The following is a 10,000-nucleotide window of genomic DNA, read 5'->3' on the forward strand; positions in this document are numbered from 1 at the left end:
TGGACTCTTAACGGCAGTCGAAGTCAAACGGGGGGAGGGGGGTTCACGCATACAATGTTTTTCTCGTGTGTGTCAGACTAAAATAGACGATATCGGTTTTGTTATTCATTGCTACTCTACAGTGTGGTGTTTCGTCCTCTTTAATAGTGTGTCTTATTGATTCGTTAATTGCGGCTCATAGTGTGGTTTTCCTATTTAGCTCTGTGTTAAGTGTTCGTAAATAATACATACACATGAGCTTTACGCCGTGGTGCATTTCTGCGGGGAGGTGGTTTGCAGTGCGTCGTTCATTTAGATAACGGTGTGGCTAACGACCCTCGTTGATAGGCAGCAGTATTATTGTAAGACATTGCACTTTAGTGGGAGTTTATTGTGGTGAATTTCAAATTGGTTGTATCGGAAGTAATAGTCTGTGAGAGCCTCTGTGCTTGGGGGAAGACGACTCCATTAGATAAAGCCCAGCTCAGGGTGAGCTATGCTAACTTTGTGTTGGGCTATTTGGCAGTAAAACACTAGTTCTGTGAGTGTGTTGTGCTGTGGTGAAGCCTATCGTGGTGTGTGTGTGCTGCTGTCGAGGTCCCTAGCTTAGCTTAGCTTAGTGTGTATGTGTGTGTGTACGCATGTGTATGTGTGTGTGTGTTTGTGTGTTGTGTTCGCTCAGAGTGTGTCATAGTGTATCTTATGCTGGCCTTACCCACCCTTTATGAGTGTGTATTGTGATGTGGTAACGCCTAAAGTGAAGCCTTAGCTCTTTGTGTGTGTTGCAGTCAAACCCGATCTGTATGTGTATTGTGCTTCGGTAAAGCCTTTAGTATAGACCCAGTTGTGTGTGTGTGTTGCGGTGAAACCATATCTTGGAGTGTGTGTGTGTGTGTGTGTGTGTGTGTGTGTGTGTGTGTGCGCGTGTGCGTGTGTGGTAGCTGTGTTGTGGTGGCTCAGCCTGTATCACAGAGGAGTCATTGATCAGACAGCCTCTCTGAGTGAGACTCAATACACAATGAAGCCTGGCCAGAGATCTCTCCTCCTCCCCCCGACCCCCCTCCCTCTGGCCCTGCACACCCTGGTCCTGGTCCTGCTCTGCCTCACCCGTAAGTCACACACACACACACACACACACACACACACACACACACAGAAAGACTCTCTCTCTCACTCACACACACACACACACACACACACACACACACACACACACACCCACACACACACACACACACACCTTGCAATGCATGTGTGCACCCACCCACACACACTCACACTCTCACACAATCTCCCGCTCCTTCGGGCAGCATGTGGAATGATGTGTGATTGTGTAAAATGGAGAAGTGATGGAGAGCTGCAGAGATGTGGAAGGATTCAAATGGAGGACATTTGAAATGAGGAAAAGCCGGAGAGAAACGTCTACTGAAGATAATGTTCTGGGAGAAAGGTACTCGGTACAGACAGGAAGGGCAGAGAGAGTGTGTGTGAAATGGCTTGAACTCTGAAAAGTCACTAATTTGCTGGGTATTGCCTGTTAGCAGTCAGCAAGAGCAGAACAGTATAGAAGTGTGAGAATGTCCTTATAGGGCAACAGTACTGGGGAGAGAGGGACAAGGGGAGTAGAGGAGAGGAGGGGGAAGAAGTAGAAGAAGAAGGGAGGGATGGGGAAATAGACTTAAAAGAGAGGGATTCAAGGACATGCAATAAAGAGAGGTTGTGCACGCGTTTGAGAGGGAGGTACAGAAGTGGCAGCCGCCTTGGAGGGTCCTCTGATGTACACCACAAAAGAAACTGAGTGACAGAGAGAGGGAGGGTGGGAGAAGGACAGAGAGAGAGGGAGGGAGGGAGGGAGGGAGAAGGACAGAGAGAGATGGAGAGAGAGAGAAAATCCCTTTTATTGCCTCAATGCATATCAGCATATCATACAACAATCATATTAAAAGCAAACTATTCCTATAGAGATATGAAATATATAGTTATAGATAGAGAGAGCGAGAGACAGAGAGAGAGAGGGAGCGAGCGAGCGCAAGATTGAAAGAGAGATAGCAGAGGAGGAGGCATGCAGGAGAGATCGTATTTCTGCGTGTCTTTGATGTATCTTCATCAGGATCAGTGGTAGCACCCGTGCTACTATTAATACGCGCTGTCGTTATTATTTGGAGCTGCGTTTAATATGCAGAGAGATGTTCTCCCCCTCTCTCTCGCTATTCACTGCTAAACAAGCGGGGTTCGTTGCTGTTCGTAACACATTCCTCCGTGCCAACCAAATCGGAATTGAACACACATTTTGCTTTTTTTTTTTTTGGATCAACAGAAGGACATTTTACCGTGTGGGCAGCAGGGGGGGTGAGGGGGTGGTGGAGGGGATTGACAATGGAGAGAGAGAGAGAGAGAGAGAGGGAGGGAGGGAAAGAGAGAGGGAGAGAGAATGAGTTTTTTTAGTCTTGGCAGAGAACACGTTATGTAATACTTGCCAATGAAGCATTTTTTTGTGTGTGCGGTGGGCTTTATGAGTGGTTGAGGTGGGAATGTGGCCAGGTGGAGAGAGGGTTTATTGGGGTGTGGGGGGGGGGGGGGGCGGAGCTGTGTTTAAGACGCTGCTCTGGCTGTGTTGAATCTCTAGCGTGGTATCTCCATGTGTAATTGGCCTGTGCATTTCCCTTAAGCTGCCATTGTTGTGTTGTGTGGCAGTCATTGTCAGAGCCGTGTTGGGGCCTGTGACAGCCTGGCCATAAACACCACCGCAGCTAACCAGCTTGGCCTGTTAAAACACTACATCGCATCCAGGCAAGAGAGGAGGGAGGGAGGGAGGGAGGGAGGGAAGGAGGGAGAAAGGTTGAGGGAAGGAGGCGAGGAGAGAGAGTGAGAGAGAAAGGTTAGAAAGAAGAGGAAGGAAGTAGAGGGAGAGGGGAGAGAGCAGTGAAGAGAGAGAAAGAGGGAGAGAGGGAGGCCTTCAGAGAGAGGGATGACTTAGAGAGAGCGAGAAGGGAGAGAGGGAATGGGGTGATTGAAATATGGTGATGGGACAGACAGACATAAAGAACATGAAGGTCAAAAGAGAGGGAAAGTGAGTTGTAGTGGAGGAGGAGGAGGAGAAATAACTGCGGGGAAAGGAGGGGAAGAGAGGAGAGGAAGGGAGGGGAAGAGAGGAGAGGAAGCAATGATAATATTGAGAGTGTAAAGAGGGGGAGATGTAACAGACGGAAGAAAAAAAGGAGAGATGGAAAAACAGTGCATTTCTAATGAGAGGTCATAGGGGAAAAATAGATCATGTTATGGCGATTTCCCAATTAGCATAGAGGCGCAGTGTGAGAGAGAGAAAGAGAGAAAGGCTGGGGAGAGGAGAAAGAGAAGACAGGCAATTAAAAAGGAAGACAGTGGAGGAGATGAGGGAAAATAAGACATTCAGGCCTTCCTTCTTCTCATTTCGTCTCATTTGTTTGTTCTCATGTCCTATTCACTTCTCCCCCCCCCTCTCTCTCTCTTTCTCTCTTCTTCCCTCTCCCTCTTTCTCGCTCTCGCTCTGTGCCCTGGACAAAAACAGGATGATTATACTGCAGACTTGAGCTGCAGAACAAATCACATTTACTGAGGGAGAGAGGAGATGGAAGCAGGCGAGAGGGAGGCAGAGATACCCACTGTAGAGAGAGGGAGCGAGAGAGAGAGAGAGAGAGAGAGAGAAGGACACAGACAGAGGGACAAAGATACCCACTGAGAGAGGGAGAGGAATAGACAGAGAAGCGAGAGAGAGAGGGACAGACAGACAGACATAGATGAAGAGAGGGAGTAAAGAGAGGGAGAGATCAGCAGTCTGGGAGAGAAAGAGAGAGAGAGAGAGATTGCAAATGGAATGAAAGAGTATTGCATGGAAAGTAGTGCAGGCGAAGTAGAACAAGATGAAGGAAGAGAGAAGAAGGGATTGAAGGAGAGTAAATTGAAACAGAGGGAATGACAAATTCCCCTGAAGGAGAGGAGAAAAGAGGGGGTCTGCAGATGAACGGTGGAGCATGAGGAGAGAAAGAAGTGTTGATGAAGGATGGATGGATGAAGATAGATGCTCAAAGAGAGGGAAGGAAGATGTAGAGAGGGAGAGAGAGAGAGAGAGAGAAAAAGGACAGATGAAGGAGGTATAGAAGGAGCATGGGGGGATTAGGACGGGAAGAGAGGGAGTGAGGGAAGGAGGGAGCGTAGGTTTAAGAGAGGGAAAGAATGAGATTAGAGGAGAAAAAAAAGACAACGGTGGAGAGAATGATTCGCTCCATAGACCAACAGGGAGCGAGGGAGGGAGGGAGAGAGAGAGAGAGAGAGAAGAAGAAAAGACAATGAGCACAAAAAAGGGACAAGTTAAGGGGAGAGAGAGAGAGTGGGGGGGAGAAAAGAGGGAGAAGGGAGAGAGCGGCAGAACAAGGTAATGAGAAAGAGACGAAGCGAGATTTGTTAAGGATTATGTATTATTTATAGTTGAAGCATTTTTTTTTTTCACTGGATTTGATTGGCAGAGTGCTAGACTCCTGAGGGAGATGGAGTGATAATTTTAGACCAGCGCAAAGAGGAGAGAAGAAGAGAGGGAGGAGAGGAGGGAGAAGAATCTCAATCTGTCAGCTCTTTCACAGGAGGCGCAGCAGCACACTCTGCAAAACTTGCTGATTAACCTGGAGCAAACATTCAGATGATCTAACGCACGTACACGCACACACACGCACGCACACACACACACACACACACACACACACACACACACACACTATTCAGCATGTTTAAGTATACATATGTACTGTGTACACCGTAGGGATGGTGAGAGGATGGGAAGGTTATGGACAGACGAAGAGGAAACGAAAGAAACATTGCAAATTATAAAATGTTCAAATTAGGATAGGAGTAGGAGGCAACTACTTTAATGAATGACTAAATGACTAAATTACCTAAGGGACTGCAGCTGTGTGTGTGTGTGTGTGTGTGTGTGTGTGTGTGTGTGTGTGTGTGTGTGTGTGTGTGTGTGCGTGTCTCCATACAAACAAATAAAGAGAATGCACCTGCCTCCAATTGCCTTAATTGACCACATTTTCTCTCCACTGCAACTCTCCCCCAAGTCGTTGTACTAAAAAACAACTTAACATCTGTCCTTTTTACCTGTTGTTATTATATTCTAAAACTACACTGCACTGGTGAACAGGAGCTATCTGGAGGCTAATCCTGTGTGAGGCAGCTAGACTAAACCATGACTTGCAGTAGTTCTCTGTTCTCTGTTACCTGCCTCGGGCCAACTTGAGGCAACTAATTTGAGATGTGTTGGCCCCAGCTCCCCACACGGACCTTAACTGAAATAATGTCCTCCTCCCTCCCTCCCTCCTGGCCCATCTTTCTCCTCTCCCGTGTCTGACTGTGGGAGGGATGTGTGTACCTCCGCGGCGGTAACTCAGTCGGCTAATCCCGCGCTGCTGAGGCAGTTTTTGGATTTACCGAGACCCAGACGCCTACGTTGCAAGTGGCCTTGTTCCAAACTCGCTAACTCACACCACCCTCCCCTCCATCGCTCCCTCCCTCCCTCCTTCCTTTTAACTCAGCATCACCTCGGGACCATTAGAACGCTCTGGATATTGCCTTGTTTATTTATTTGGATATGTATTGTTTATTTATTTGTTTATTCGTTTTGAAATGATAGCCCGTCTCGGCTCTGTATTACTGCCGTAAATAATAGTACCCTTTTCAGGGCCGTTGTGGGTGCGTGAGTCTGGAGTCTCTGATAGGGTCTCCTCATTGCTATGACACACTGCCACCGCTTGGGCAAAAAGAGAACTGTCGATTGTTTTATTTATCTGTTTTTCATACCGTCAGTACAGCGGTTGCGTATCGATCGCCGCGCATTCTCTCTTAATCTAATTCGGTGCTTGTGGAGTATTTTATTGGGCTCGGTTTTAATGGGGTCAAGATTAATACTTCTGTCCTGTTGAGTCTTTTCTCTCTGCCTTTCCATACGGTAGGCCTATTGGTAGGCTATTCACGAGCCCATGGCCCGGTCCTATGCCTCCCCGGGATGGATCACTAGGCCCATAAAAAACTACAGTAAAAGTGCCATGGGTCTCTAGACTCATGCCGAAGCGACTTGCCTCATTCCATATCTCACCCTACAGCCAGCCAGCTGCAGTGTTAGGTATTATATTGGACATCCACTCCTCTCCCCCGATTCAATCATTTCCTTGGTCTGACTCCTCACTGCTCGCGCAGCTTGAGTACCGTTGCCAGGTGCCCGGTGGCGGATGCGCGTCACGGTGCTCTTTGCCAGTTAGCCCTTTTTGTAGTTGTGGCGTGCGAGCATGATGGTGTAATCTTCATTGAAGAGGCGACAGCTGGCGGAAGAAGTGGAAAGAACGGACGCCTAATGAGTCTTATTTTCTAGTCCTCAGAACCTAACATTAAGCCACTTTGTCTGGAATATTCTGCCGCTCTTTGTAGCGTTTTGTATTGGTTTTGATGTGCCTCTAATTACTCACAACGAGTTCCCGCGCTTTGTTCAGATATATTAGCGCCAATAAAATGGCGGCTTAATGTGTAGTTGCCATGGGGATGACTGATAATAGTCATTAAAAAAATAATTTGGATTGCAGTGGCAATCGGTTGATGGTCGTGATATGACTCACAATATTGATGTAGAGAATGGGGGCATTAATAACTACAATTAGCGATAATTGTCAAGGATTTTTTCGTTGTCCTCTTTGTCTTCTCCCGTTATTTCTCATTGTCTTCACTTTCAATATCCCCATTGTCAATTATGAACCCTCTCCCTGATCTCATGGACATGAACAGTGTGTGCATTAAGAGAGATTTAATCTGGCAAAATTTAATTTGGATGAAGGACTGACCATCTCATGGGTCTCAAAGTATAGCTTAATAATGGGACTAATGGTCTCAGTGCATGTCCTAAGTTACCCCTCTCTCTCTCTCTCTCTCTCTCTCTCTCTCTCTCTCTCTCTCTCTCTCTCTCTCTCTCTCTCTCTCTCTTTCACACACACACACACACACACAAACACACACACAAAGGTACATTCACTCGAGTGTACATAGAGATATATATTCCTGCAACAAAGCAGTCTACTCAGCAACTCCTGCGGTGGCAACTCCCATCTGTCTGTCTCCCACTATTTCCAGGCCTCTGGAAAGTGTTTTTCAGGGTCTGTGAACACTGCTAGTTAGATCCAGTGGATAATGTATGCGCTGCCTCTCTTTATTGACTTGCCTTATTGCCTTCTTCATCAGCCAGTTTCAATATTGATGTAGCTCTTTGTCTTAAGCCCTCCTTTGGGCTGTTAATGTTTGTGAGAGAAAGAGAAATTAAATGTGAATGCATTTGTAAATACAACTTGTTTGATGTGTGTGCGTGTGTGCGTGCATGCGTGCGTATCAAGACTCACACAGAATATTTTTTATAACTGCTCTAACACATTTGTTAGAATGACATCATCCCATAGAGACCATATGGAGATTTAATCCACTGATGTGTCAGCATGTGTATCACCAACTACTAAAGTTTGTGTGTGTGTGTGTGTGTGTGTGTGTGTGTGTGTGTCTGTGTGTGTGTCTGTGTGTGTGTGTGTCTCCATAACCACAGGATCATCCTGTGGTTCAGCCAATGACTAACAGCCTCACACATCCTTGGGCGTGAGCCACATCCTGTATTATTATGATTATGATGACCTCGCTTCAAACTGCAACACTGGCAGGTGGCGAAGTACACAGCTTAGCTCTAGACCATGATGACAATGGGGATGTCTACTCCTGTCGACCACTTAGCTAGCACCGGCAGTGTGTGGCTAATGAGGCAACAGAGTCAGATGTGTGTGTCGCTACAGTGTGTTAGCCTAGCCCTGAGTACTTAGCCTACAGGAGGAGGGGGGGGGGGGGGGGTGTCGGGCTAATAATGATAATCATGAGAACAAGTCGAACCGCCGGCCTCATTTAACGCGCTCTGGGTCTATGTCAATCAATAATGACATTTATATCTGCTCTCTGTCTCTCTCTCTGTGTCAATCTCCCTCTCCCTATATCCCTCTCTCTTTCATTCTCTCTCTCTCTCTCGCGCTCTCTGTCTCTCTCTCTCTCTCTCTCTCTCTCTCATTGTGGTTTGAAATAAAGTGATGTTTAACCTTTCTCTCTCTCTCTCTCTCTCTCTCTCTCTCCTTCTCTCTCTCTCTCCCTCTCCCTCTCCCCCTCTTCCTCCCTCTCCCAGCACGTTGCCAGGCGGTGCAGGCTGAGAATGTGACAGTGTTGGAGGGCGGGACAGCCCAGATCTCCTGCCGCCTGCAGAACTATGACGGCTCCATCGTGGTCATCCAGAACCCCCGCAGACAGACCCTCTTCTTCAACGGGACGCGAGGTGTGTGTGCGTGCGTGCGTGCGCATGAGTGTACTCGTACATGCATGTGTTGAAGAGAGAAGATGAGAGAGAGAGAGAGCAGCACTGCACAAATTTGTGCAGTCATGAGTCAGGGTTTTATTAAAGCAGTTTCGCACACATTTACTCTAACGTCACGTAACAGGGCCAGCCAGTTCAGGCGGGGGCGGGGGTATAATTCCCTCATGCCCCTCAAAACGATTTGAGCTCAAAAACACTTCTTAAAATTAATTGCAATCAATTATAAAACATAAACAGCCACAGTGTTATCAATTGAAAAGAGCAGACAACAGCCATAAAAACACTGATAAAAACCTCTCTGAGCAGATTCCATTTCTCTCTGAGGAGATCAGACCACTCCACTGAGTGCACACTCACCTAGCATTAGCTAGCATTAGCTCACCTCTGGGAGGAGGGGGGGTCATCTGATTATAATAGGCTTAGCACTAGCATGTCATCATCATTTGGGCTTCTGGACAGAAAAAAGGAAAGGAGTGAAGGTGAGAAAGTAGGTCTAGACAAGGCATGGACAAATGTGACGGACAGGATTTGAACCCAACATGGAAGACACAAGCATCCACCATTAGACCAAGAGGACATCCTCAAGGTCCGAAAGGGGCCGAAGCTTCGAAAGGGGCCGAAAGTTGACACGTCTCTCAGGCAGGGCTACCTCCTCCTCACGAGAGCATGATTCCAAACTATGTCTGCTACACAGACACGTGCACTACCCCCCCAACCCCCCACACAGGGCCCAAGGTCCTGGAAACCACACTTCAACCCTGTCCCAATACTTAGCTGTGTATGGGGCACTGTCACTAATTTAGCTCCTGAGTTGAGAAAGGCTCGTTTGGCCATTTTGTGAGAGCGGAAATTACATTCTCTCTCTCTTTCTCTTCTATCACTCACTGCGGGCCTATTCCATTTCAGCCTATTACCATCAATGCAGCACTAGGGTAACAAAGGCTCTGTCTGGCAGCCTTCAGAACAGAGCCATTCCAGCTTTAACTGTCTGAATGTCCTAGCCTGTTCTCTACACAGAAAATGAGCTTCCAAAGCTACACATGAAATAGGTTCTAATGAAAGCTATTTTATTAGATGTCTACAGCATAGATCTAGACCAGGGGAGATGATAGAACACGACCTGTCCAAAGAGGACACACGCTGTGTTCTCTGGGGCCCTATTCTACTGTACGGCTGACTCTACGGTATGCAAATGAGCTGGTAGGACAAGCGAGGTGAAATAGGAGTGGAACAAAGCTCTGACATTTAGTTGCCATTTAGTGGTGGAGGAAAAAGAAGCGATGTATCTCTCTGTCGGGAATTGCTCCCGTGTTTGTGAGGCTTTGTGGAATAGTTTTGCTAAGGCAAGTTTAAGACACTTTCGCGACACTATTCTCTTGCTCTTTCTCTCTCTCTCTCTCTCTCTCTACTTTTTCTCTCTTAGTCTCAATTTTACTCTAATCTGTCTACTCGAACGCTCGCTCACTCAATCTATTATCTCTCTCTCTCTCTCTCTCTCTCTCTCTTACGCACACACACACACACGCACACACACACACACACACACTCACACACACACACACACACACACACACACACACACACACACACACTCACACTCTCTCACTC

At 47.1% G+C, this 10,000-nt stretch overlaps 1 protein-coding gene across 4 annotated transcripts in view; it reads left to right on the forward strand.

Annotated features, from left to right (window-relative positions):
- The window catches only part of cadm4 (cell adhesion molecule 4), a gene marked incomplete at its 5' end in the record, with an annotated part of 87,382 nt that overhangs the window by 60,546 nt on the left and 16,836 nt on the right, over positions 1 to 10,000 (forward strand). For 3 of the 4 annotated variants that reach the window (XM_083679078.1, XM_083679081.1, XM_083679080.1), the window contains 2 exons: positions 998 to 1,088; positions 8,207 to 8,353. In XM_083679078.1, coding sequence (XP_083535204.1) covers positions 998 to 1,088; positions 8,207 to 8,353 — 238 coding nt within the window. Of the gene's footprint in view, positions 1 to 997; positions 1,089 to 8,206; positions 8,354 to 10,000 lie in introns of those variants that run through there. The other variant, XM_083679079.1, reaches the window with a different exon arrangement.

The sequence above is a fragment of the Argentina silus genome (genome assembly GCF_951799395.1).
Source record: "Argentina silus genome assembly, chromosome: 10".
NCBI lineage: Eukaryota > Metazoa > Chordata > Actinopteri > Argentiniformes > Argentinidae > Argentina > Argentina silus.